The sequence below is a fragment of the Tripterygium wilfordii genome, chromosome 2 (genome assembly GCF_013401445.1).
Source record: "Tripterygium wilfordii isolate XIE 37 chromosome 2, ASM1340144v1, whole genome shotgun sequence".
Taxonomy (NCBI): Eukaryota; Viridiplantae; Streptophyta; class Magnoliopsida; order Celastrales; family Celastraceae; genus Tripterygium; species Tripterygium wilfordii.
In genome coordinates this window covers 11,340,510-11,364,880 of record NC_052233.1, presented here as the reverse complement: position 1 = coordinate 11,364,880, position 24,371 = coordinate 11,340,510, and the positions used below count along the sequence as shown (strand labels likewise).

General features: G+C 37.4%; 5 protein-coding genes across 8 annotated transcripts; 2 read left to right on the top strand and 3 right to left on the bottom strand.

Moving 5' to 3' along the window:
* Positions 1 to 535: 535 nt before the first annotated feature.
* Positions 536 to 1,371, top strand: LOC120015244. Its single transcript, XM_038867574.1, has one exon. The coding sequence runs from the start codon at positions 659 to 661 to the stop codon at positions 1,076 to 1,078; it is 420 nt and encodes a 139-aa protein (XP_038723502.1). The 5' UTR covers positions 536 to 658; the 3' UTR covers positions 1,079 to 1,371.
* Positions 1,372 to 1,693: 322 nt separating this feature from the next.
* Positions 1,694 to 9,601, bottom strand: LOC120015202 (probable ubiquitin-conjugating enzyme E2 23). 4 transcript variants are annotated; one of them, XM_038867517.1, is made up of 9 exons: positions 9,380 to 9,601; positions 9,138 to 9,286; positions 6,456 to 8,462; positions 5,856 to 5,996; positions 5,154 to 5,597; positions 3,631 to 3,700; positions 3,383 to 3,525; positions 2,966 to 3,277; positions 1,694 to 2,261 (listed from the first exon to the last, which is right to left on the bottom strand). In XM_038867517.1, exons 3-9 carry the CDS (start codon positions 8,460 to 8,462, stop codon positions 2,010 to 2,012), a joined length of 3,369 nt encoding a protein of 1,122 aa, XP_038723445.1. In that variant the 5' UTR covers positions 9,138 to 9,286; positions 9,380 to 9,601; the 3' UTR covers positions 1,694 to 2,009. The 4 variants fall into 4 exon arrangements, with proteins under 4 accessions (XP_038723445.1, XP_038723439.1, XP_038723422.1 ...); XM_038867511.1 differs by having other exon boundaries at positions 9,138 to 9,204; XM_038867494.1 differs by lacking the exon at positions 9,138 to 9,286.
* Positions 9,602 to 10,686: 1,085 nt separating this feature from the next.
* Positions 10,687 to 12,554, top strand: LOC120015239 (trafficking protein particle complex subunit 2-like protein). Its single transcript, XM_038867561.1, has 5 exons — positions 10,687 to 10,842; positions 10,962 to 11,058; positions 11,284 to 11,362; positions 11,475 to 11,556; positions 12,223 to 12,554. Exons 1-5 carry the CDS (start codon positions 10,810 to 10,812, stop codon positions 12,358 to 12,360), a joined length of 429 nt encoding a protein of 142 aa, XP_038723489.1. The 5' UTR covers positions 10,687 to 10,809; the 3' UTR covers positions 12,361 to 12,554.
* A 348-nt stretch (positions 12,555 to 12,902) lies between these two features.
* On the bottom strand, positions 12,903 to 15,627 carry LOC120015234 (probable 26S proteasome non-ATPase regulatory subunit 3). Its single transcript, XM_038867548.1, has 8 exons — positions 15,549 to 15,627; positions 15,261 to 15,451; positions 14,655 to 14,798; positions 14,423 to 14,559; positions 14,147 to 14,201; positions 13,954 to 14,064; positions 13,546 to 13,785; positions 12,903 to 13,415 (listed from the first exon to the last, which is right to left on the bottom strand). Exons 1-8 carry the CDS (start codon positions 15,625 to 15,627, stop codon positions 12,903 to 12,905), a joined length of 1,470 nt encoding a protein of 489 aa, XP_038723476.1.
* Positions 15,628 to 16,223: 596 nt separating this feature from the next.
* On the bottom strand, positions 16,224 to 24,145 carry LOC120013377 (RNA-binding protein 39-like). The gene is made up of 14 exons (XM_038865169.1): positions 23,988 to 24,145; positions 22,872 to 23,454; positions 20,745 to 20,817; positions 20,584 to 20,640; positions 20,379 to 20,434; positions 19,776 to 20,010; positions 18,794 to 18,877; positions 18,381 to 18,455; positions 18,029 to 18,112; positions 17,640 to 17,704; positions 17,327 to 17,564; positions 17,145 to 17,233; positions 16,703 to 16,817; positions 16,224 to 16,619 (listed from the first exon to the last, which is right to left on the bottom strand). Exons 2-14 carry the CDS (start codon positions 23,444 to 23,446, stop codon positions 16,578 to 16,580), a joined length of 1,788 nt encoding a protein of 595 aa, XP_038721097.1. The 5' UTR covers positions 23,447 to 23,454; positions 23,988 to 24,145; the 3' UTR covers positions 16,224 to 16,577.
* Between the last annotated feature and the right edge of the window lie 226 nt (positions 24,146 to 24,371).

Genomic DNA, 24,371 nt, shown 5'->3' with positions numbered 1-24,371 from the left:
TGAATGATGGTAGCGAGTGGTGGTGTAATCTCTCCAATACCTCTTTAGTAATTGTTATGATGATCACAATTTTAATACTGTCAAAGTTCGAACCTTCACCCATGCTTAGGGCAAATGCAATGGTGAAGTGGTATTGGGCCAACAAAGATGTTGTCTTTTGCTGATGTGGCTGTATTGTAAAATGTGTTTTGCTTATGTGGCTGTATTGGGATAAGTGTTTTGCTGATGTGGATGTATTGATATTTAATGTTTTGGTGTAGTTTTGTTGTGGATAATATGGAAGAATGGAATGTTGTTGGGTTGGGTGGAAAGAGAAAGTGTGTAGGAAGAAAAAGTGTATAGAAATTTATGTTTTGCTGATGTGACTGTATTAGAATACGTGTTTGACTTGACTTTTTGTGTAATAGAGGTGGGACCGGGCCAACAAAAATGTTGGCCCAGTAAATTGGTTCTTATTGCATTTGCCCTTACCTAGCAAAAAAACCAGTATGTCAATTTTGAGAGGCGCGTGACTACAACCCTCCCTGTGGAACTATTGTGAAGGATAGCCTGGAACCAATTATAAAAATACAAACCCTAGCTCGCCAATTGACCCCCGTAAAACCCTACAAATCTTACAAGCCCTTCTCTCCCTCCGTAATTCCTTGACAAGTCATCAATGGGATCCAGGGTTAAGCAGTTTTTGAAGAAGTACGGCGGGGTGGCTGTCGGTGTCCATGCATCGGTCTCCGCCTTTTCGATCGCCGGCCTTTACATCGCCATCAAGAACAACATCGACGTGAATTCATATCTTGAGAAGTGGAACGTCCCCGGCTTCTCCAAGGACCCACAACCTCATCCAACCCAACCAGAAAATGAGGGATTTCCAGAAAGACTCACTAATCAATCAACCGATGTGTTTGAAAGCAAGGAGACGGATCGGACGGCTGAGATTGCGAAATCTGCCGGCGGTGCCCTGGCTCTGGCTTTCCTCTGCAATAAGGCTCTGTTTCCGATCCGGGCCCCCATAACTCTCGTTCTAACGCCACCGGTGACGAGGTTCTTGGCCAAGTGGAAGATTCCCAAGGCCAGTGTATGAGTAAATGAATAAACCTTTTAGTTTGTAATTTATCTTCTGCACATCTATTGAATGTTGGCTGTGAACTACAGTGGGGAATAAGTGATAAATTAAGCTGCTTGATAGACCACTGAGTTCTTTTCACTTTCAGAGCATATTTGTTCTGTTGTATCATGAATCGATGAAAAGGTCGTCACTTTTCATACATTTGTACTTGTTGAATGTCGTTTGATGAGCATTATTACTATGTATAATATGGGTTTCGATCTTGCAATTGTATGAGGAATGGCAGTGGTGTGCTCTTCAAAGGAAAACAGAGCAAGGACAGAAACTATTTTGAGGCTGTGAAAGCTGTAACCAGATGGAAATGATACTCTCTGATTTAGGGAACTATTTGAATCCATTTTTGAAATTGTTCTTGGAAAATTTTCCAAAAGCTTGTGGAAGTACTTCAGTTGTTGGAATTTGAATTACAACTACAGGACACTAACTAAATTATACCCATCGTTAAATAGGGAACTTTCTATGCGCACATGTGGCTTATGAGCTGAGTTTAAACTCATATAAGATGTTTAAAAGACAAATTTGCAGTCTCGTTCTCGGTTACTAAAAAAAACAGCAGAATGTACATCAAAATGAACAATTCTACAGATGTGATATATACATTTGAAGGTTACACAGTTCACCAGTTTTGTAAATAAATCGAATAAACAAAAGGAATTAGCAGAGCAACAAATGAAGAAAAACCAAAAAACCAAAAAAGAGGGTCAAGGAGGAGTAATAATTCAATCATTCACAACTTTCTTCAGTAGCTAATGAAGTTTTTTTGGTTCTTTTTTTAAAACAGATGATCCAATGAATTTCAAAACAGAACCCCTGATCGCAAAACTTCCCGAGGACTCCAAAGGGAAGATGATTGTCTATGATGAGCAGTTCAATGAAACATCAGCTGTTATGATTGTTGCAGATGAGCAAAGTCATTGCACTCCGCTCCGGCTTCAGTCAGTGCCAAGTAAAGCTTCGGTACAATCTTTTTCAATCCTAGCTTGAAACCAGCCGAAGTTGAATTTGTATGATCGCCATTGCCTATAGATGCATCTTTAGCCAGCGAGCCAATTAGGTGGCCTTTCATGTATGCATCACAGGCCTTAAGTATGTAGTATCCTCGTCTCCTGAAATGATCTTTGACAAGCTCTTCAAAGTCCTAGCCACATAGTACGATAATCACAGCATTCAGTCATAAATCATCAGTACAAGGATAGAAATATTCATCGGATAAAATTACGAGAATGAAATTTCCCGGGGAAAAAACCAGTATCATACATTCAAACAGTGAATAGATGGTGCTCTGCAATATGGAAGCAAGGTCACATGAATTTACCCACTCTAGAAAGCATGCAAAGTGACATGAGCTTTGCATACTGGTTTGACCCATTTAACAACTCCTGCAGAGAGCCGATTTGGTTGCGGCAGACCTCTAATTGTCCATCCCTGTTTCCTGTTTTTTTTTCTTAGTTCATTAAGCAGCTGCACGAACTGGAATCTAGCTTCTATCTAATAATTTCTTCAGTTAAATAAGTTACAGATTTATTCTAGGAAAAGGTGGTGATCATCATCAAAGCTCTTATCTAAAGCCATGTTTGGGTCAGCTACATGAACCAGTACTAGAAATTAGTGAGAATGCAATACATGAATTCTCCTTTGCCATTTATACCACCCATTGAAAGCTACAGACTCAACTAATATACCCAATAGAAGTAGTGGTTTTGGTTCATAGTTTCTAGAATCGAAATATACCAAACTCTCTATACGGAAAAGTCACAGCATGCCACAGAGTGCACAGGAAGTTATCACTCGCAATATTTAATTGCATAGTAGAAAAATAAAGCACTGCAATGCAATAATTACCTTGGGGTTCCTCCGCATAAGATACATCATTGTCTTGCAGTTTAGGAGGAAAGTATTCTCATTGTAAAACAACGAATTTTTCTCTCCTTCAGCTGTCCCAATTTGCCTATCGTACCCAGCTTCATTGAAATATGGCCTCGCATTCAGTACTAATCCCTGAAGTGAAACTAAGACTTGAAGGATGCTAGAAGATGCTGGATCCCAGACTTCATTTCCTTTACCAGTCCAGGTATTCAAGAGGCTAAGGCAGACCTTGCCTTCTTCGTATAGATTTGGATTAATCCGCCAACCACCAGAATGATAGTATACTGACTGCAACATGAACCACAGAAGTTAAGAATTAAACAGATCCACCGGCACTAATATATTAAGCTAGCAAAATTAGTAAGTACACAATAACAAAATCATATTCCCTACCGGGGGGACATCAGGATACTCTGGTGGAAGGTGGAAATCAAAGAAGAAAAGCCCATCTTGGTAAGGTGTCCCATATGCCCCAACTATTACTGCCCTTATGAGATCCATTCGATCTTCATAAACTCGTACGTAGATAGCCTCTGCTAAAATTATTCAAAATTATTACCTAAATATGAGGTACTACTTTTGTAAATCTAACGGAATTTTTGTAAATCTAACGGAATCCAAGAGACAAGCACATCTCTTACCGGGCAAGTTGTTCTGAAGGATGCTCCAATCTTTTTGAACCTTCTTCAACAACTTCCTGCTGAAACTAACCTAAAAGTGCAGTTAATAGCAAAGGTTCAATAATGTATGAGAGGTCCAGATATGGACAAAAGAATACAGAAAAGGGAAACAAACAAAGGTTACAAAAAGTTAAAAGAGATGTGTTAAGGTGTTTTTATACAAAATATGCTTTCATGAATACCATGTTATGCTTATTGAGCTTATCATATGCTTGCTATGCTTAATATACTTTATGATTAAGTCTAGACCTGTCTCTAAAACCTGCTGTTTATTTAACATATATGTTTTACTTTTATCCGTCTAAATGTTTCCCTGCTTACTCTATTACTGCCTCATATGACATGAAGCTTAAAATAAGCTTACAAGCTGTCAAAGAATGAGTAATCAACGAAAATATTCTTCTAGAAAATTCAAGATTTAAATTTGAAATGATTTGACGAAGAAAAGGAAAGAAAGAAGATTCTCTGAAGAAAAGGAAAGAAACAATGGGAAGGACATGAAGAGAAATTAGTATAATTTCAACTCCTAGAATCAAGGATATGATTCAAACAATCAAGAGTGAAACCCTACTCCTTTATAACTTTCTCAAAAGGCTGCCTAAAAGATATAGAGAGATCATACATTCATTCCAAAGCTTCTAAGCAATTCTTTGTCTTCCATATTTTTGCCTACCGTTTCTCTCTCTGTTAGAGGTTCAATATATTTGAACTTAGTTTCTATACCTCTAGCCATATCAGAAATTCATACTTCTAAGAGTGTAGCTGGCACTCGAACCAAAACCAGCTGTGTGTAAAGAGGTTGACCTGTCCCTGCATCAAGTTGTCATAGTGGATTTCCAAATCTCAAGGAGGAGCCTTGAGTAGCGGATGTAGGTCGAATTGTTGTTGAACCACTCTAAACTCGTTTGCACTTCTTCTACCCTTACTTTTATATAATTTTTAATATTGCTTAATTGTGTTTTATTGATCCGTGATTATGGTCTGTCTTTTCTGTGTTTGATTGAAAATGTGAGCATCACTAGCATCTACTCTGACAGGACAGATTTAGAATTTTTAACCATATCATAATTTCTAGCCTACATAGGTCAACAAACTGATTTCCAGAAGATACCTTACTCTATTAATCAGAAAAGTTCAAAGTCGTTTGAAAGTATTTACCTTATACAATTCACCCCTCTTGTGTTAGCCTAAGGTACTAACTATATGAGCAAATTTTTTGGGACAACATTCAGCGCACATCTCTATCAAAATATTTTATTATTTTAAAAGTTTGATGCACTTCAAGTAGTTCCCTCATCGTCATACTACAAATAACCATCATCCTGTATAAGCAAAAGGTGTACCAGCAACAACCGACCATGATGACGAGTCACAACTCACAAGTCCCCCTAATTATACATCATGCAGCTGAAAGATTGCAGAAGTAACAAATGGAAACAGCATGAAAGGTGATCAAATAGTTAGCAGCAAAAGGTAACATGTACCTGTCCATTTGACCCGAGAAAATAATGGTCCAAAGGATCTTTAGCTATGTCAAAGCGTTTGAAAGACGAAGCTTCACCCTTATGATATGCTGAAGCATTTAACTCTGCTGCCTTTGAACGACTTAAAGCTTCCTCTACATTTGCAGATTCTATAGCTTCCTCTCTTTGCCCATGAGTATTTCCCACATCACGGTCACCAATGACGTTAGATTCCTGATAGCTCGACTCATCATATGAGGAAATATTCATCAGTTGCTCCAAAGGAGCATCATCTACATTTCTCCGACCCCATGAAAAGATTCCAGAGGCCAGTCTGGTTACTTTAGTGACAAGTCCAATTGCAGAAGCGACAGGAAAAGAATATGACACACTCCCTCCTGAATTATTCTCAACGCTCTCTTCTACCTCAGGATTCATGTCAGAGGAATTCCCCATACCAAATTCCTGAACATCAAACACACATTATTTCCTTAACTAAAAGACACAGTCAATCTGATTCATCAGTTCATTTTCTCACCTAATCTACACACCCATCATGAGAATTAAACATCATGAACACTTCACCAAACATTTCTCTAAATACTATAGAACAATTTTTTAAAGGAAAAAAAGAAGAAATTAAGGTCGACTTTGCTAGGTATGTTAATACTTAATAATATACAGTGAAAGGATAACATACTACTCATTTAAACAGAAACGAACCTCTCTAGTATTTTCAAGAGCATTTATCTCATCATCATCAACAGTTTCCCAACTTGCAGCATCATCGCTTACTTCACTTCCAGCTGCAACTGACTCATCATCATCATCTCTATCAACAACATAAATCGCTTGAGGTCCCACCTGATATGAGACCACATATTAATTACAAAATTAGACAATCTCACCAACTGTATATAAGGCACAAAAAGAAAATACTGCAAGCTGCAATTTCAGGCCAAGTAGATAAAATGACGTCAAAAATGTAGTTTGAAAATCAAATTTAGACGTTCCATCCATAAAGCTGTCTTTTTCCTTGAAGCCTACACAAGGCAACAACATTCAGACTGAGCCAAAGGAGTGCATCACCTTTTCATCTCATAATAACATTAAAAAAGAAAAACCATCCCTGAAAATCTACATCAACAATACCACAGAAGTCGGAAGTAAAAGAGATAGAGAAAGACGCAAGATGTGAGATACTTGCGTTTTCAGATTCAAAGGGTAGACATTGATGATGAAGGACTTCAAATTAAAAGGGTGATAGGAACCCAAGGAAAAGAAAACAAAAAAGTAATTATCATAAAATAGTGATGAGTATACCATTGAAACCATGCCATCAGCCCATGTAACTTCAATATCTCCATTTGTAAGGCCAGTTATATTACCCACCCAAGTGAGATCTGAGAAGTCCATACAAGACTCAGATGTGTTCTCAGTTTTCTCATGTCCCAAGCTCATTTCACCATCCTGCTTGACCTCATTTGGTACATGTTGCTCCTCTGATTCCACAGCAGAGACTGTTTGAGGTGAAACAGTAACTGGAGAAAGTCTAACAACTACATCTCCATAACAGTAATCATAATCAGGATGCCCCTCTAGCTCATACACACTTACTATCTCCTCCTTATCAAACTCTCGTGGGTCTTCTGCCCTAGCAACTGGCTTTAACCACCTCACACAAGATGTCTTTTCCTTTGCATCAACACTTTTTACAACCCCGACTCGTGTAGCTTCACCAGCATCATCATCATCAGAAGCCTTCTCAACAACATACTGCTCAGCAAAAAATTCATGGTCACCTGGATTGTCAATTGAAATCAATGTTGTTGAATCCATCCCATGCTCTAGCACTCCGTCCTGCCATGCCACATCAACTTTTGTCCTCGTATTGACAATTAAGAGGGCCTTTTCAAAGATTTCTTCATTCTTTCGAGACTTCTTGTCTCTCCTTAATACTACTTTACGCATCTTTTTGCGCGGGTGACGACAAGTTTCATGCATAGGTTCCTTTGGGACTGATAATGGACTAGCGCAAGAGCTAGATTCAGGTGATATACTATTTTCAGTATTCTCATTACTCACATCAGCTGCAACCACTGGATCAAGATCCATATATTCACCATTCCCACCCAATTCATCTGCAGCAGTTCCTTCTGAATCACATCCACTTTCTGGTTGAGTTACTTGAGTATAATCCAATTCACTTGTAACTGAATCCTGTATACCTAACTTTGACAAATTATTGTATATGGTGGAGGAGGATGATTGTGGAAGAAGGCACCAATCACCTACTTGCCAATTTGCATGTGTTAAACAAGACAACAATCTTAAATTCATTGGACTCTGCTCTTCAGCTGGGGATGTAGTAGAATCAGGCCCATACCCTGCAGATGCTATCCAGTAAATGAACACTGATCCGGCTGTAACTTTAGTAACAGTGCCTTCTAACCGATTAGCTTTCCACAAGCCAGATAGCCACCTCGAATTCTTAAAAACGGATGAAGAGTTTCCCCGTACCCGCTGACCAGGGTAATAAGGAGAATGCCCATCATCTTCAAAGTTAGTCTTGGAAACTGGTTTGAGGCGCGTAGGCTCTGCCTTTGTCACTTTGCACCGAGAACCATCATCAAATAAGACAGTCACATTATCCAAGACATCATCAACTCTACCCAGCCATGGGCCAAGGATCACATGATCACCAACAGCGAAATCCCTCACGCGCTTCAAGTTTCTGGATGATACATTTTTCATAATTGATCCATCTGAGGCTAGCAAATCAACAAAAATATTGACATCCACCACAACACCAATTTGCCCAGTAGGGTCCAAGGCAGATGCAACATAATCACCATGTAAGAACGCCCTATCAACGAGAGTTACATTATGAATATCTTGGATTGGCTCAGTGTCACCCATCCAAATCACTCGAACATGATCAGCCCGAAGAGAATCATTCTCATCATTATCCCCACCTCTATTCCTGTCACCACCCCCATCAGTGTTGCTAAGGCCATCAGCACCACCTTCTTCATCTTCGTCGTCATCGTCTTCGTCATCTGTGATACTGCTATCAGAGTCTGATTCACCAGCAACTTCACTCACAATCCCAATTACACCAGTGTTTTTATGTCTCACAACATCTTGCCTATAAATTGTTGGACTATTGTGTAGATCATTTGTTTTACATTCATTGTTTTTTCTATTTGCAAGTGGATCCCAGACCAATGGAATCATCGCCGATTCATCCTGGTTCAAGTCACCCTTATCATCTTCATTCTTCATTGGCTCATGAACATCAGAAACACTGTCATTCTGCTCACCTCCCATCTGCACACATAAAACAATCAGGTGAGAATAGCAAAGTTTTTATTTATTTACATACATACATATACATGTGTATGTACAATTAATATACAGTTATATTTACTACCAAAAGACTTCTAACCAGTCCTCCTTCAATCAAGTTTAATTTCTCTCACAAGCATGGTTTCAGGGGAATAATAATAGAAATTTCAGACAAATGGAAATAGAAAATAAATCTTAAATCCTGGTTATTGGAACTCTTCTTTGCTATAAACAAAGAGCTTGACGTTTTTAACATTCTTGGCAAGTTACTAAAAAGTAGAAACAGAGAACATCTCAAAAGACAATAAACAGTGAAGTCATATATCTTTGTAGCAAGCCCGATTACATCTCAGTTCTTGTGCACTCCTGGGTCTATCACATGAACAAACATAATTCATATCTTCTATTTTTCAATAATAAAAATAAAACTTGAAACCATTATTAACCTGTTTCTAACTTCTTGTACAACTAATGTTTCATGCTATGAACAAACGAAGCAGATCTTTTCTTTCTCTTTTCTTTTCAAATAAATAAACTTCAAAAACAACATTAGCTTATTTTCAACTAGAGTTTCAATATTCAAACATCAAACCCATTACAGATACTCAGAAAAGGAAAAAAGAAAAACACAATCAAACCCAGAGATAATCCCCGTACCTCTGCAATAATATCAATCAATCTAGCGCCAAACCACTATCAATGATAGAAACCCAAAAACGACAAGCTGAAACAACGTTGAAAGAACATTATATATGTCATCAAAACAAGAGAATTCACGATCACCACCGCCGATTTAAGCTTTCTAGCTGAATACCCATGACAGATAAATTGAACAATTAACAAACGAAAAAAGACAAAAAAAAAAAAAAAAAAAACCGACAACAACAACAACAAAAGACCTTTGAGCTTTTATATTTCTGGGTCATGGAGGATCTCGAATAAATTACTCTCCTTTCTTCCTTCTAGCTGAAAATCAATGTTTTTCTGGAATAAGAAAAAAGAAATACGTGAGTTCTGGGTCTAATGGGTTTTACGTGTTTGATTATAAAGAGAAAGGAATATAATCGAAGAGGGACAGAGAGATTGCGAGAGATTGAATGAAAGACAGAGAAGCCGGGGGTAGTGGAAGGCTGCAAGCTGGTCTAGGGGTAGATTAGTAATTAAGCGATGTCAATTCAGTAGCATTATTTTCAGATTCATCAAGGCCGTTGGATCTCCTTACCAAAACCAAGTGAGATATTGACTCCTTGGTAATTTGTAGAAATTGCTTTAAATAATTTAGCGAAAACAAGTTCTATAATTTTTGATAAGACATGTAAATTGTGGTATTATTATTTATTATTTAAATAACGAGTTAATATGTGATCACGAGTTGGGTTTTGACCCAATTTACTCTGAGAAATTTTTGTGCTTGCGGGTCTGATGATCTGAGTTTAGTTCCAAATCAAAAGCCCCAATAATAAACTTGTATGATATTTTCGGTTAAAAAAAGAGACGAGTTAACCATGTGTTTAAATACTGTATATTTAGACCATTCAACTCTCTTAAGTATTCGTTATATCATATTTAATGGTAAAATTGTGCACGTCTTTAATGTAATATTCTTTTTTTTTCTTGAGAGTTTAAAAAAATATACTAAAAACATGTATTTGGTTATGCATTTTCTTGTTTGGTTATTATGATGAGAATGACAATGAATTTAAAATTGGCAATCTTATTTTATTATTAATAATCAAAAGTCTTTTGATAAGGACATTTTCACATTATACATTTTCTAAGAAAAATAGAAATAGTATTTTATGCCTCAAGATAAAATGGACATTTTATACTTTTAATGATGATTACAAGTCCAAAACTAGTTAAGGAAGCTTCTTATTAATGCAATAATAATAATATTAATGTTTTCGTCAATGTTTGGAATATATATTTTTTATTACAAGATGAGAAATACTTAACTCGATATCTCTATGAGATACCATACATATGAGTGTCATATGAACTACTCGTGGTTTGTTTTTTATTTATTTTCCGTTTTTTGTTTCAAGTGATTGTAGCTACTTTATTGTTTTTAAAATAGACAATCAAACATATTTTCGGAGTAGTTTTGCAAATTAATGAAAAAAATACATGTAAATGCTCACATACACTTTACGTCATTAGTTGAATTAATAATCATGTAATTAGGGAGAACTCTAGGGAGCTCTTCGTAATTACGAAAAGGTTGCTCGTAGCGTTTTACTAGTCACTACGCTACACCCGTCAACACAGAAACATTCCTCTTTTATACACTCCAGAAGGTAGACTGCTCTTCGGCTCCAAACCGGAGAAGATGATCGTGTGCGTCGCCGTCGTCGGTCACCAGGTATACCCTCCCACAACACCCCATCTTATTATATGTGATATGATATGCGATGCTGATATTAATGAATCTGATGATTTTGCTGTAAATCTCTTTGTTTTGGTCGTGATTTCGACGAATAGAACAATCCGTTGTACATACAGAGCTTCACCGAGGCAGACGATGCTCTGAAGCTCCACCATATCGTACACTGCTCCCTTGATGTCATTGATGAACGAGGTACCCACGTATGCATTTACATTCAAATCGCAATCTCAGTTCAAGTGATAAGATTGGGGCTTGATTTAGAGCTTTTGCTCATTCGAATTAATTGTATTTTTACTGGGGATTGGGAACCGCTGATGGGTTTTGTTTAGATTTGAAATTGCTGGCTATCTTTTTAGTTAGATAGAATGTGTATAATCATAGGAGTTATAATATCTGATTTCATATGAATTTGTATAGTGAATAATCCAAGGAAATCTGGGCCAATGTTGAATGAGACATTTCTGGGTTTGCTTTATCCAACAGAAAATTATAAAGTGTAAGTAATAAACTTCGATTCAATTTTGCTTTTCAGTAAAGATTCTTTGCAAACATTTTGTAGTATGGTGGCATCTAAATTGCTGTTTTCATAAAAACTGTTTCTTCGGCAGGTATGGTTATTTAACTAACACAAAGGTTAAATTCATCTTGGTGACAACTGATTTGGATGTTAGAGATGCTGATGTGAGAAATGTAAGTATCTCTGCTGGCTGTTTCTCATTTTCTGCTTGCTGATTCTGATGAACTACTTGTGAAAGAATTGAATTATTTCCATGGATGCTCTGCTAGTCGTTCATGAGTTAACTAATGAGTGAAATTTTGTCAGTTTTGTTGGTGATGGGGGTGTGTTCCTATTTGTTTATGCTTGATACTAGAGTTATCTTTTAATGAATTTTCATGGAAAAAGTGTATGGTGCAAGCTTTCTCAAGTCTTTTGTTTGGCCTTCTTTTTGAGTAGCCAACTGAAGGAAAGAAAGATTAATAAATCTTATGTTTGAATGGTTTGCATGATCTTCTTCGTTTTTCTTTAGTGACAGGTACTTGCATGATTTACAATGCTTCATCCTTTTCTTCTTCTCTTTCATAAAACTCAATGCTGTGTAATTAGGTTTCAGTAACAAATGATTTGGTACTTCCTTTAGTCCTTATACCAAAACCAATGTAGATGGACTTTAAAATTTGTGAGAGAATGGTAGAGTGAGCTAGATGTTACATGGAAACAATCTGCATATCCGGTTTGGTTTTAAATGAATATTTAATTTGCTTTGAGTAGCTTTTAGGCACTGAGGGGTGTAATGCTTTCAACAGATTTTGAAGCTCCTAACTTGTTTCTTGTTCTTGTGCGGAATTAATGTGCAGTTTTTCAGGAGGTTCCATGCTGCATATGTCGATGCAGTTTCCAACCCATTTCATGTGCCAGGTAAAAAGATCACATCTAGAACTTTTGCAGAAAGGGTGAGCAACATTGTCAAGTCATTTGGATTTAGTTCAGGGTGAATTACCAATGTAAAAGTTTTCTTGTATTTCTTTATGAAACTGGTGGATATAGTTTTCTTTGTCTTCAGCTTCGAATGCAGTTGCTGCGTTGGAGGTTGAGAGTATCAGAAAACTAGTAATTGTAACGTTTTACATCATTTGTTTCCATCACGTTGCCTGCCTTATTGAATTAACTTGTTTTCCCTTGAATACAAGAATGTGCAGCACTTACATTTTTTTTTGAAGTTTCTCCTTGCGTCCAATATATACTGTTCAAAGCATAGAACTTGACATATCTATACGAAGAGCTATCTTTTCCATGTGTTTTTTCGTTGTTGCAAAAGCATTATTATAATTTCAATATCCATCCATCTTCAACAAATTCCACCGTCAACGAAAAGATACAATTTGGTGTTCTGAAATAAAAGTTGCCATGAACTGATGCATAAGCAAAAACAATCTTAACTGGTCAGCAACACCAAGAAACTGAGAGGTTATTGTTTGGGAATCTATTAAGGAAAATATAAACTTGGCCGAGATGCCTCTTGCAGATCCTCCCCTAATCAAAATTCATCATCATCCTCCTCAGCAATGTGTTTCGCCAGCTCTTGCTCCTGCTGTTGTCTCTCCCTCCTCTTTTCCGCACCTTTTTTCTCCTTGTGGAAGTTTGGTGGAAACCTGAGCGCACGTACTGCTTCATTATGCATGTTGAGGCAGAAAGCTATCCTCGAGTTAAATGCTATTTGTGGTTCATTAGTTGAGTAGATATCCCCAGTTTCCTTCGATACCATCCACCCATTCGTATGATCCAGAATAGCATCCACAGCTCCATCTCTGATTGCCTTGGCTACAATACTCTCAGCATCTGCAATAGGATTTGGAGAATCCAATCTCAATTTCTTGGCAACATCAGCCAACGAAATACGAGAATAAGAGATACTGATGTTTCGAAGCCCTGTCCTTATGACGTTATGGCGGAGCCTAACAATCAAATTATGGGTTCCATCTATATTAAAAGTACTTGAGAACCTCTCTGCAACAGATTTGAAGAGCTCCAAATCTCCAATTCGCACAGCCTGCATATACAAATTATCCTTCAGAAACAATCTGCAAAAGCTAATGGACCAACTTTTATGATAACCTAAATGTACCCATCTTTTGCGATTGTGAGTTCAATGACACTTAGTCCGATAAGCCAATACTCACATTTGTCAGCTCAAAGTATGGCCTCAAAGCCTTCTCCATGCCTTTCTGCATAAAAATGGTCCTCTCAGGGATTTCTCCCAGCAATAACCTGACAACGACTGCCCACTTGTTGCATTGAACTCGAAAACCAAGAGCTGCAACAGGGGCTTTCCGAGCAGCTTGAAGAAGAGACTCTTTAGCATCTGTGTATTCCAACTGTATTGTCCTTATCTTTCCCAAGTAAAAGAGATAGCGACAGAACTGCAAGAAGACATAATATTTTATTACCACAAAGTCAGAAGCAAAATTATTGTCCTTATCTTTCACAATCAGGACTCCCAAAAAGCATAAAAGTTGAACATCAATTAATATGCATAACCCATAAAATATAAATATGATAGATGAAGAGTAAGAATAACAAAGTGTTGCCTGTTGATTTGAATGAGCTTCAAAGCGAGGGGCCTTTGACCTCAACTTCTCTGCTTGGTCGAATAAATTATAGTGTAGGTAATTGCGGAGTAGCAGGTTGAGAAGTGTTTCCTGCATCAAACCATTATCCAACATTCCAACAATAAGACTCAGGGTATATAGCTAGTACGAAATTAAAATTGATTAACATTACCTGGCCCAGCTCATCATGCTGCAATGTTGCAATCCGATGAAGCTCAAGGAGGTGACTGTCAGTAAGCAAACAGCAGAGATGAAGAGAGAAGAAAAACTCAATACAGTAACTAAAAAAAGGTCGCAGCAAGCAATTATAGTCCTTTATTCATGTTTTCTGTGAGACATGAACACAAGGATAACCGTCTAACACAGAAAGTGTAAATAAATCTAGCTGGGTTAAAACAGTCCATAATAAACATTATGAATAGGAAACTGATTCTAATCAACATCTCACCTTCTAATTTCAGCAAGATCACCGCTGAGTTCATAGCAAAGAGAGTAGTAGAAGTACAGCCTAGATGCCAGAACATCAACAGTTCTCCTATTAAGGTTCCTCAACCGGGCAATGCTTGCTGAAGCACAAGCTTTAGCCTGGATATTATCAAATTAACAATGTCAAAGGCAAAAAATTGAGTTGATTTAAAAGAAAGAAAAAGAATTCTCCACATAAATGTAGGCTACTCTACCCCAATGTAATTCTTCTGATCAATAAGAAACATGAGCACCAGCAGGTAGCAATATATCTCAAGCTCAGGCAAAGGGTGCTTCACAGGAGGTTGAGCAGCAGCAGCTGATGTTGCAGTATCAACCTCCATTTCATGCTCATCTTCCTGTCACAACATTCAACAATTGTAGTGCTTGAAAAGCAAAACTAACTACAGTGGGGAACTGTAATAGAAACACTGAAATAAATATTGATGCAAAATATACTTGGTTAGCTGGCATATGTTAGGGACTTGGAACGATGTCGATAGACCATACATATATTTGACATTCAAGAAAGCCGGGATACTTGAAAGACGAGATACTAAATAGAGGACCTATCCACCAAGCACCATTAATAATAGTCGAATGTAAGAGTATCTTTCTTTGCTTCAGCTTCCTTTGAAAACAATCTCTGTGCTTACGCTTCCAACTATTAATAAGAAAAACATAATGCCACTAACTATTATGCACAAGATGGGACCACATGACGAATTCTCTAAATTGATATGGGAAATTGTTCTTAAAATTACAAAGGAATTCACAAAAAATCCAAGACATCCAGAATTTACAGTTGCTTCAAAGTCTACCTTCGGCAGGTATGCGGATATTCGAGTATGCACATCGGATCCAGGGGTGAGAGCAAAGCTGAGGAAAGCATAGACCACCGAGAGCTTCAGCTTCCGTCGAAGAGCCATGGTCAGCCTCACCGCCCGCATAATCCTCCGCACTTCTCGAGTGTAAGCTCCTGTCTCTATCAACCCCGCAATTTCCTTCAAATCTAAAGCAGCAAAACCCAAATTTCAAAATCCAACCAAAATTGAAAAAAAATAAGAAAACCCCATCACAAATACAAATGCGTGCGTTGATATAATTACTCTGGAGAGTAGAAGGGGAGATGGGGGCGGTGGAATTGGAGGGAACCGGATTCTCTTTCATCTCTACATCTTGAGTCATCTTCGCTGAGATTTTGAGTTTTCGGTGAAACCACAAAGGTGGGTAAATTGAGTGAAACGAAAGAGCGAATTGGGTATAGGACTTAGGTTAATTTAGGGTCGATCAAGGTAGAATGAGAGAGTATGTTGATCTGAAAGAAGAGCAGAGACGAGTAAAAATCGATACTTTCAGCCTCACTCGTCTCTTTTCTTATGCTACAGCCTACAAGTCGACTACAAAGAAGAAGAGTATCGAAACGACGCCGCAATTAACAACATAAAATTGCACTAACTCTTTACTTTATTTTATAGGAACTTCCAGTATAACTTTTCTTTTCTTTTTTCCTTTTACTATAAATTTTGAAATTTATATGTATTACTATCAACAAATACTTACATATGATAGCCAGAAAAGCAATATATATTTTTCCATTAACGAAGAACTCATCCGGTCACATTTAGAATTGTAAAATGGACTAGGCTGGATGCCCTCCTGGGCTGGGCCGTCCCTTCCCTCAAATCCCATGGCCCAGCAAGCTTAGTGCCGTCGGGTTTAAGGTTTAGGGCCTGGCCACTCCACAAGCTAATCTATTGCTAATCAATCAACACAACTGCATATACTCATCAAACCCACTTATTTAGAGCAAAAAATTGTTTCATAAAATCCACTTCCAGTATGTGAATCAGCACATTAGGCTCAGATTCAATTCTACCAACAATGTGCTCAAAATAAAAGCAATTTGGAGAGAATACAGGGGAGCAACAAATGCTTACAGATTGCATATAATGTGTGGAACACTTTAATTTAACTTTTAGGCTTTCATGGCGAAAACAATCAAAGCGACACTTGAAGCTGACGACTTCTTCTGGCAAACTGACCGGCTCATTACAACCACCAAAATATTACAGGGGTTAGCAATATAAGCGCAGAACTCCTCCTTCAGACATTGCACATTCAAACTCCGGGGGCTCCTATTTGCTTTCGGGGAATTTAGCCTCGTAGGTCTGGGCTGTCTGCATGTGTAACATAAAATCCTAAGATGACAACAGATTTTGGAGTAAAACCATAAAAGGAAACTAAACTGTAAAATTGTTACCATGAATGTTGCAGTTATCATCTTTCCAGCAAACCATCTTCCATGGAGAGAACGTTGTGCATTCATTGCAGACTGTGTATTATCAAATCTGACATATACAAAACCAGCAGTGTTCCTGTCTCGGCCAAAAAAAAACACAACGAACCAAAGATAAAAATCAGGAATGAAAAGCATCATCATATAGCAGGTACAACGCCATCATTTCAACAGCAAAATAGTAGTAATCTTACAAAGTTTTACTAAAACAAGGCACTAATCATAAGTGGATCTCACAATATCAATAATCATATTCATAATACTCTTATCTTTGTAATGCTCACAACTCATGTATTCATTGTAGGATCTTTTGCATCGTATTAACTATTAAGAAATCAAAATGGTGGACAGGCTAGAAAGATTTCCATCTAAGAGAAGAACCACAGTAAATCCCAGTGGCACTTACTTGTCTACATACGCATGCTTCAAATGTCCAAATTTTGAACATTCTTCTTCAACATCTTCTTTGATATCCAAATCAAAGTCTGGTTCCGTCTGCATTGAAGAATATGACTTAAGCTACCAGAAACAATGAGAGAGAGCGGGAAAGACCATAATAACAGACAATAAATGAGGTCAGTTGCCAACCTCTGCTGTTGGATCAAACATATTTTTCAACAAGAGACATTCACTTGGGTTGCCAATCGTATCAACAGATGGCACTGTAACACTAGGGAGTTGGAGAGCAGCGCCTGGAAGTCCAGCAACAGAAGGAATGACACCCTGTACAATTGGAGTAACAAGAGGAGAAACAGCAGGGATAGGTGTTGTGGGTAGAGTAATGCCGACAGTATTGATAACAGGGGTAACTAGTGAACCAGTTATACTGCAAATAAAAGAAGTAAACATCAGATTACCCTGATGAATTATTATCGAAGTTACTAGCATGACAGAGGTTAACCTTGATGCAGTGCCAGTGCGATCCAACTTCTGCATGAGAAGTGCTCGAGAACGTGCATTCAGCGACTGAAATTTGAAGACCAATAGGTTAGCTTGGCCAGATGGTTATTAAAATTCATATTTAAACCAAAAGTAAAGCAGAAATAGAAAAACATTTGTGCCAATAGATACTTGAGAAAAAATAACTCTTAAACAATGACAAGAACCTCATTTTTTGTTTGGCTTTCATATGTTTATATTTATAATCATTTCAATCTTCTCTCACAGCCACATTAAAAAAAAAGGGAAAAAAAAAAAGAGGGCTTGTCACACTCAACAAATTAGAAGCAAACTATTGGTCCATATGTTTGCCCAAAACTAAAAGCAGATAAGAGGTATTTTCTTACTAACCAAGCCAGCACCCTCATCATCATCGAGATCACCGGTATTTGTTGCAACATCTTGAATTCCAGGTTGATCAGTTACTGTTGACACCTAATAAAAGGAAAGTAGCATAATAACAAAATTAGTCCACAAAATCTGATCACATCATCAACGTTATCCGACCCTTGTCCCAAACTGTTTGGGGCAGGCAACATGAATCCATAAGAGAAATCAATGAGAATTCTTTTTCACCATTCATTCCGACCATATTCACCACAAATCAATCGTCCTAATTTCAAGCTAATGCGCTAATGCAGTATGCAAGACAACTTTTTCCAATGGAGAAAACCAACCATCCATACAAATATGCCTGTGTTACCTTAATCATCCGACCTGCAATCTCTACTTGTCCATTCAAATTCAGAGCACTTCTAGCATCTTCAAGACGTGCAAACTGCAATCAAACAACTCATTCACGCCTTTAAGAGGAAAGCCGTTAACCACTAACAAGGCCACTTGGACCAATTATCAGCTACATAAAATAAAATCCAAGACCTTGCAGTAAAATATGAATCAGTACAGTGAGAGCTTTTCCATGAGATTGAGGCCTAAATGGCTTTATATGGGAAAGATAGAACGTTAGATCCAAGAACCGTTATGATACTACACTTCCTTTTTAAAATAAACAAATTTATAATATCACCCCGCATTGTTCAAGATTTTTCACAATTTTGAGGAGATAAGAAAATTAATTACATTTTTCAGGTTAAATGCAGTATTGACCAAACTCACCTGCACAAATCCAAAACCCTTGCAATGCCCACTTTCATCAAGAGGCAACTGCACCAACTCCACAATACCAAATGGCTCAAAAACCTGTAATACCAACAAAAGGTAATCCGTACACAAAGTCATAAATATAACATTTTTTTAAAATTTAAGTAAAGTTGCATTTACGACATAAAGAACATATTTGGGTAAGTAAAATCTTGAATGACACAGACAAACTGACCAAAATACTTTCACATACTTCTGGATAAACAAAATTTATGGAGTTCTTAAAATGAAATCACTATCGAGCAAAACGTTATATGGAAGTAGGAGAAATGGAACAAGGTGCCGGATATGAATCCCCCTCCTCAAAAATTTTAACAACATAACCCTCCATGGCTTATTAAAAAAAATAGGAGAAAGGGAGCATCTATGACAGATTTCTTATGTCTGGTTATTTATTACGTTCTCAACCACATTACCAACCCAATCCAAGTTAGAGATGTACTGAATAATACCACCTCTAAGATTTTCTTTCCTGTTTCATAAAATTGCAGTTAGAGAGAGAATTTCTAATAATTTCTTACAAGTTATAGAAATGGAATGATGGCCATTTAAATGCCTAATAATAAAACATTCCCAAGGGACAATTTTGGCCCAGCGGTAAAGTTCTTTCACGTCAACCTCAAGGTCACATGTTCAAACCACATAAACAACCTTTATGCAATGTTGTTTTAAGGATGCATACATTTTGCCTTTCCCGGACCCTGCCCCCACAGCGGGAGCCTTGTCAATCCAATGTTGTTTTACCAATAAAACCATAGTTGTTAAAAACTAACAATATTGGATACAAATCATATAAGTATCTACAAGGGTAGATTTACAAGGGTAGCCTTATGAACCAGGTTCAGATAGTTAGGGAAAAAACACTCTCAAGCTTGACATTGAACAAACAACAAAGACACCAGAAATCTAACAGTGACAATCAACAAGGAATGATTACCTGCCGAAGTTGATCTTCAGTTATGTTGGTATGCAAATTTCCAACATAGAGTCTCCTGGCCCCACCTGAATAGGGACCGGTACCACCACCCAATGCTCCAGCAGTAGATGCAGTTGACTGAACAAGATTCTTTTCAGCTTCTGACGGTTTCACCATTACTGGTTGGCCAAAAAGAGGCTGCCCAGAAAGTGCTATTGCCATGGGGACTGACATTGCATCATAGAACTCTATATACCTGCAACAAGAAGAATTTATTAAAGAAGAGTAAAAGATGTAAAATTACTAGAACATGGCAGAACATAAAACAGAACCAAGATAAATAGTGAAAGAAAAAAGGAAAAGGAAATGATACCTATGAACAAACAGATATCACGCTAAGAAAAAGCAAGATTAAAAATTAGTCTATATAAACACTCTCTGGATCATTTCGATTTATCAGATGTTGCTGATTAGAAAAATTAGACTATAAATACAAAACTAACATTATATAAGCTATTTTTTTAAGGATTGACATAACTTCACCAAAAGTGTTTTTCATTCATCTCCAGCAGACAACGAATCTAGTAAAATTTAGATAAAACTGGTAAGGTATATCTAACTTACCCAACTCCCTTAGAACGCCTAGAATTCCGATCACTTATAAGGCGTACATCTCGCACCTGAAAAACAGGGATATAAGTGTTTTAGAATGATGCTATGCAGAAATATAACATGAACATTTATGTTATATGATGACAGTCACATATTGCACAAAATGCATTAACATATGAACCAATCAGAAAGCCGAACATCCAAAAAAATACCATACCTTTCCCGCCCTAGAGAAAAATTCATACACATCTCTTTCGTCCGCCTTCAGAGAAATCTGTATAAAAATGGTTCACCAATGAATATATGCAAAATGGCGTCATTAATAGAAATAAGTACTGATAACTCAGAACTTACATATGCCAAAAGTACAATTATTACCTGATAAGCAAACACTGTCCTTTGATCCCTTTCAGGATCAATCACCGGCTCCGACACTTCTTCCTTTTTCCGCCTATAAGAAAATGGAAATGCAAATAATGACCATCAAAATGGATAAAATTACTCATGATGAGTTTCAATTGGATAACTGAGCCATGAGGCCAAAACATTCAACATCTTAATTTGCTGCATAGAGTGAAAGCCTGAACCCATTTAACTTAGTCCTGCAGGCAAGTACACGAAGTTAAGCAAGAGAAGTGAGGAATGACCAACAAACACAGACAGTGAATTAAGAGATTTTTCATCTTAGTTAATCAGAACAAACCTGGATAACAACTTGGGAACTAAGTGGAAGGAGACTGACACCTAGTGCTCGCATACAAAAAAATAACACTTGAGACTAACAAGTTATACAATTTCCATCAATTCAAAGGATATAATTGAATCAGTATAAAACATAGAACAGAAACACACCACTATATGAAAGACAGGGGAATCATTTGGCATTTTTCTTTCTTTCTTTCTTTCAATGCGAAAAAGAGGTTTTAATAAAATGGCACCAAAATGGTAAAACCCCTGAAGCAGAGATACAACAGGAGATAAAAAAATAATTTACAATTGTTTTTCTTAAAGTTGTATATCTAACAAGCAATAATATTATGATCATCATATGTTATGATGTCAACAAAACACAGTTATGGTTAATAAAACCATTGAAGCTAGAAGTTGGACCATGGAGGTATATCAGAACATAAAAATGGTGTGAAGACATCTCTAAAATGAGAAAAACGAGACAAGCTTCTTTTTTCATGGTACATGCGGAGGAGCAACGAGAAGCAGTTAAGTCGAACATGTGTAAAAGGCTAAAAGCAGATTGCAAACCATTCAAATAATAATAATAATGAGGCAAAAACATTCCACAATCATAAATAAAGGGAGATAAATTCCAAAGATGATTAGAAAGAATAACTCGCAAAAGTTTGTCAGTTTACCATTTTTTTACAACACCAGATCAGTGAACCAATAGTAAACTTAACCACTGGCCTTGAATGACACTACGGTTATATAAAACCTAATCCTGAAGATATTGAATTAAATATCATTTTAACAACCGCATAATAAGTCCGGGAAAAAGTTATGGCCAATCTTGTAGACCACTGAACATTGATTTCCCACAATCATCAGAACATGAAGTGTTTCTCTTAAGCAAAGCCCATCACTTCCTCACCAGCATTTCTGCAACAGAATAAATACAATTAAGCACTGGTGTTTCAAGGCGGAGGATAAGGGAAACTGTAACTTGACTTCACCACCCTGGTCAAAACCTCCAACACCATCACCCCGATCTTGCAACCAGAATGTCTAGGAAGAAATATTTAAAACCCATAGACTGAGTCCCTGTGCCTGGTCCAAATGCCAGAAAGACCATCTGAAGACTGCTTTAGCGTATCTGCGAGTTCCCGTAATCTAATATTCAAATTCAGAATTTTCAAGACCGTTAACATCACAAGTAACTACATGAAACTCAGCAGTCACAATAAGAAAATTCATCTAAATAACAGTATAATCTCATTAAGCAAGTGAGAATTATACTTGAAGAATGAAGCGAAAGGGGGAAAAGAATATCTATGGTGTAGAGTAGGTGGATTTTTCTCACCATCGACTAAGATAACCAGGGCATGAATGGCAAACTAAAGGAGACAAAACGAAGCTACAGAAATGGAAAGACAGTTAGAATCGTACCAAAGCTTCAGATAAAACATTTCTGAACCAAACCAGCAAAGGCCCTAGATGAATTATTCTATGCAATAAATTCCCTATATACTTTGCCTTTACAGTAGGTAACCAAAGAGAATATTTGTCAATACTCAAGATGAAGCCATTTAGTTCATGGAAACATCAAAATGCATTTCGCAGCCAAAGACACTAAGTATGAACGATTATCAATTGTGCATTACGAAAAATTGGTCTCACTCAGTCCCAAATAGATATCAGAAACACTTGGAAACTGGAAATCTTAGAAGCCACACATTTAGAAGAACAAATAAATGCAGCAGTTAAATTTTTTGAAAATAAGATAGTAATAGCTACAAAGATGAAATGAGTGGTATAAAACATAATAATTACCTGCTTTCTCTGTCCCGTTCCCTGAACTCCTTTTCCCTCTCCCTTTCTCTAAGCTCTTTGTCATGACTCCTCTCTCTTTCTTTTTCATCCAAATCACTTCGATGCCTTTCTGACCGACTTCTGCTTCGACGTGACCGTTCTGTCTCCCTCTCTCTCTCTTTTTCGCTATCATGGCCACGGTCCTTTCTATCTCGATAACGATCATGATCACGGACTTTGTCTCTACTCTTTCTCTCATCCATGTCCTTATCTTTCTCCCTGTCCCTATGTTCGTGGCTACTTTTGTGTCGCTCTCTCTCACCATCTCTAGATGGTGAGTGGTGACGAGATGACCCTCTCTCCTTATGTCGGACACGGTCACGAGATTCATCTTCTGATTTTGAGCGCTTAGACCCGCGACGTTCATCATCCTTGTCATCTTTCCCATTGCTCCTATGCTTTGAAACACGACTACGATTATTCTCCCTCACATCAGATTTCACAGTCTCATTACCACCATTTGCAGTTTCCTTGGCTTTCTGCGCTTCTGGGTTTTCAACTGTTTTCTCTAAGTATTCATATTCATCAAAATCCATTCGGAACTCTGCTTTGTAATCAAGCAATGCAGTTATAAGTAAATAACTAAATAAGCATTAAATGCTAAAATCCTATTGAAAGTCCAAAACAACGGCCGGGGGGGGGGGGGGGGGGGGGGGGCAACAAAAAAGGGGTATCAACATAAAAGACAGACCAAATCCACAAGTTCACTATTCTACATTGTTTAAACACCAGATACTTCCCATATCAATCTGCAAACTGTGAAGACTACACATATAGCATAAGATACCGTAGGAATTCAATTTTTGCCATAGTTGGGAAAAGGAGCAAGTCCACTTAAAACAATGTTTCTTAGCCTATATTTTATCAGTAACCAAACACACAACACATACACAAACAAATACCAATTAACAAAATAACTCCTAAATTAATCATATTTTCACTATAAAGGCTTTCCCCGAACAATATCTTCCTCAAACAAACAAAGCCCTAGCTCGAGTGAGCCATCAGAACTCAGCTATGAGTGAAATTCGAAAAGCAAATCTCGAAAAGTAAACCATACTCCCATTTCTCGAATACCTCTCAAGTTGAAGATAATGTCAATCGCCGAGGATTTACCGAGAATCCCAAGGTGATGGCACGACCTTGAGTTGAATGTGCGCGGGTTGGAGCCTGAGAGTTGAAAATAACGCGGCTTCGCTTTTTAGGGCGAAAGAGATAAATAAAGCAATCGATTTTGTTCGTATATATCTCATCGTCCAGATCGGGTAACCGGTCAATTTGTTGGATCCAATTGGAGCCCCGAGTTCTGAAGAGAATTGTATTTATCTATTTAAATTTTAAAATATGCTGTAAATGACAAAATCAACCTCTATGTGCAACCATTTGATTATATTTTAAATATCTTTCTCGTTGAAATCGAATATTTGACGTAAGTGAGCAGTTGATATGGATAACCATTTG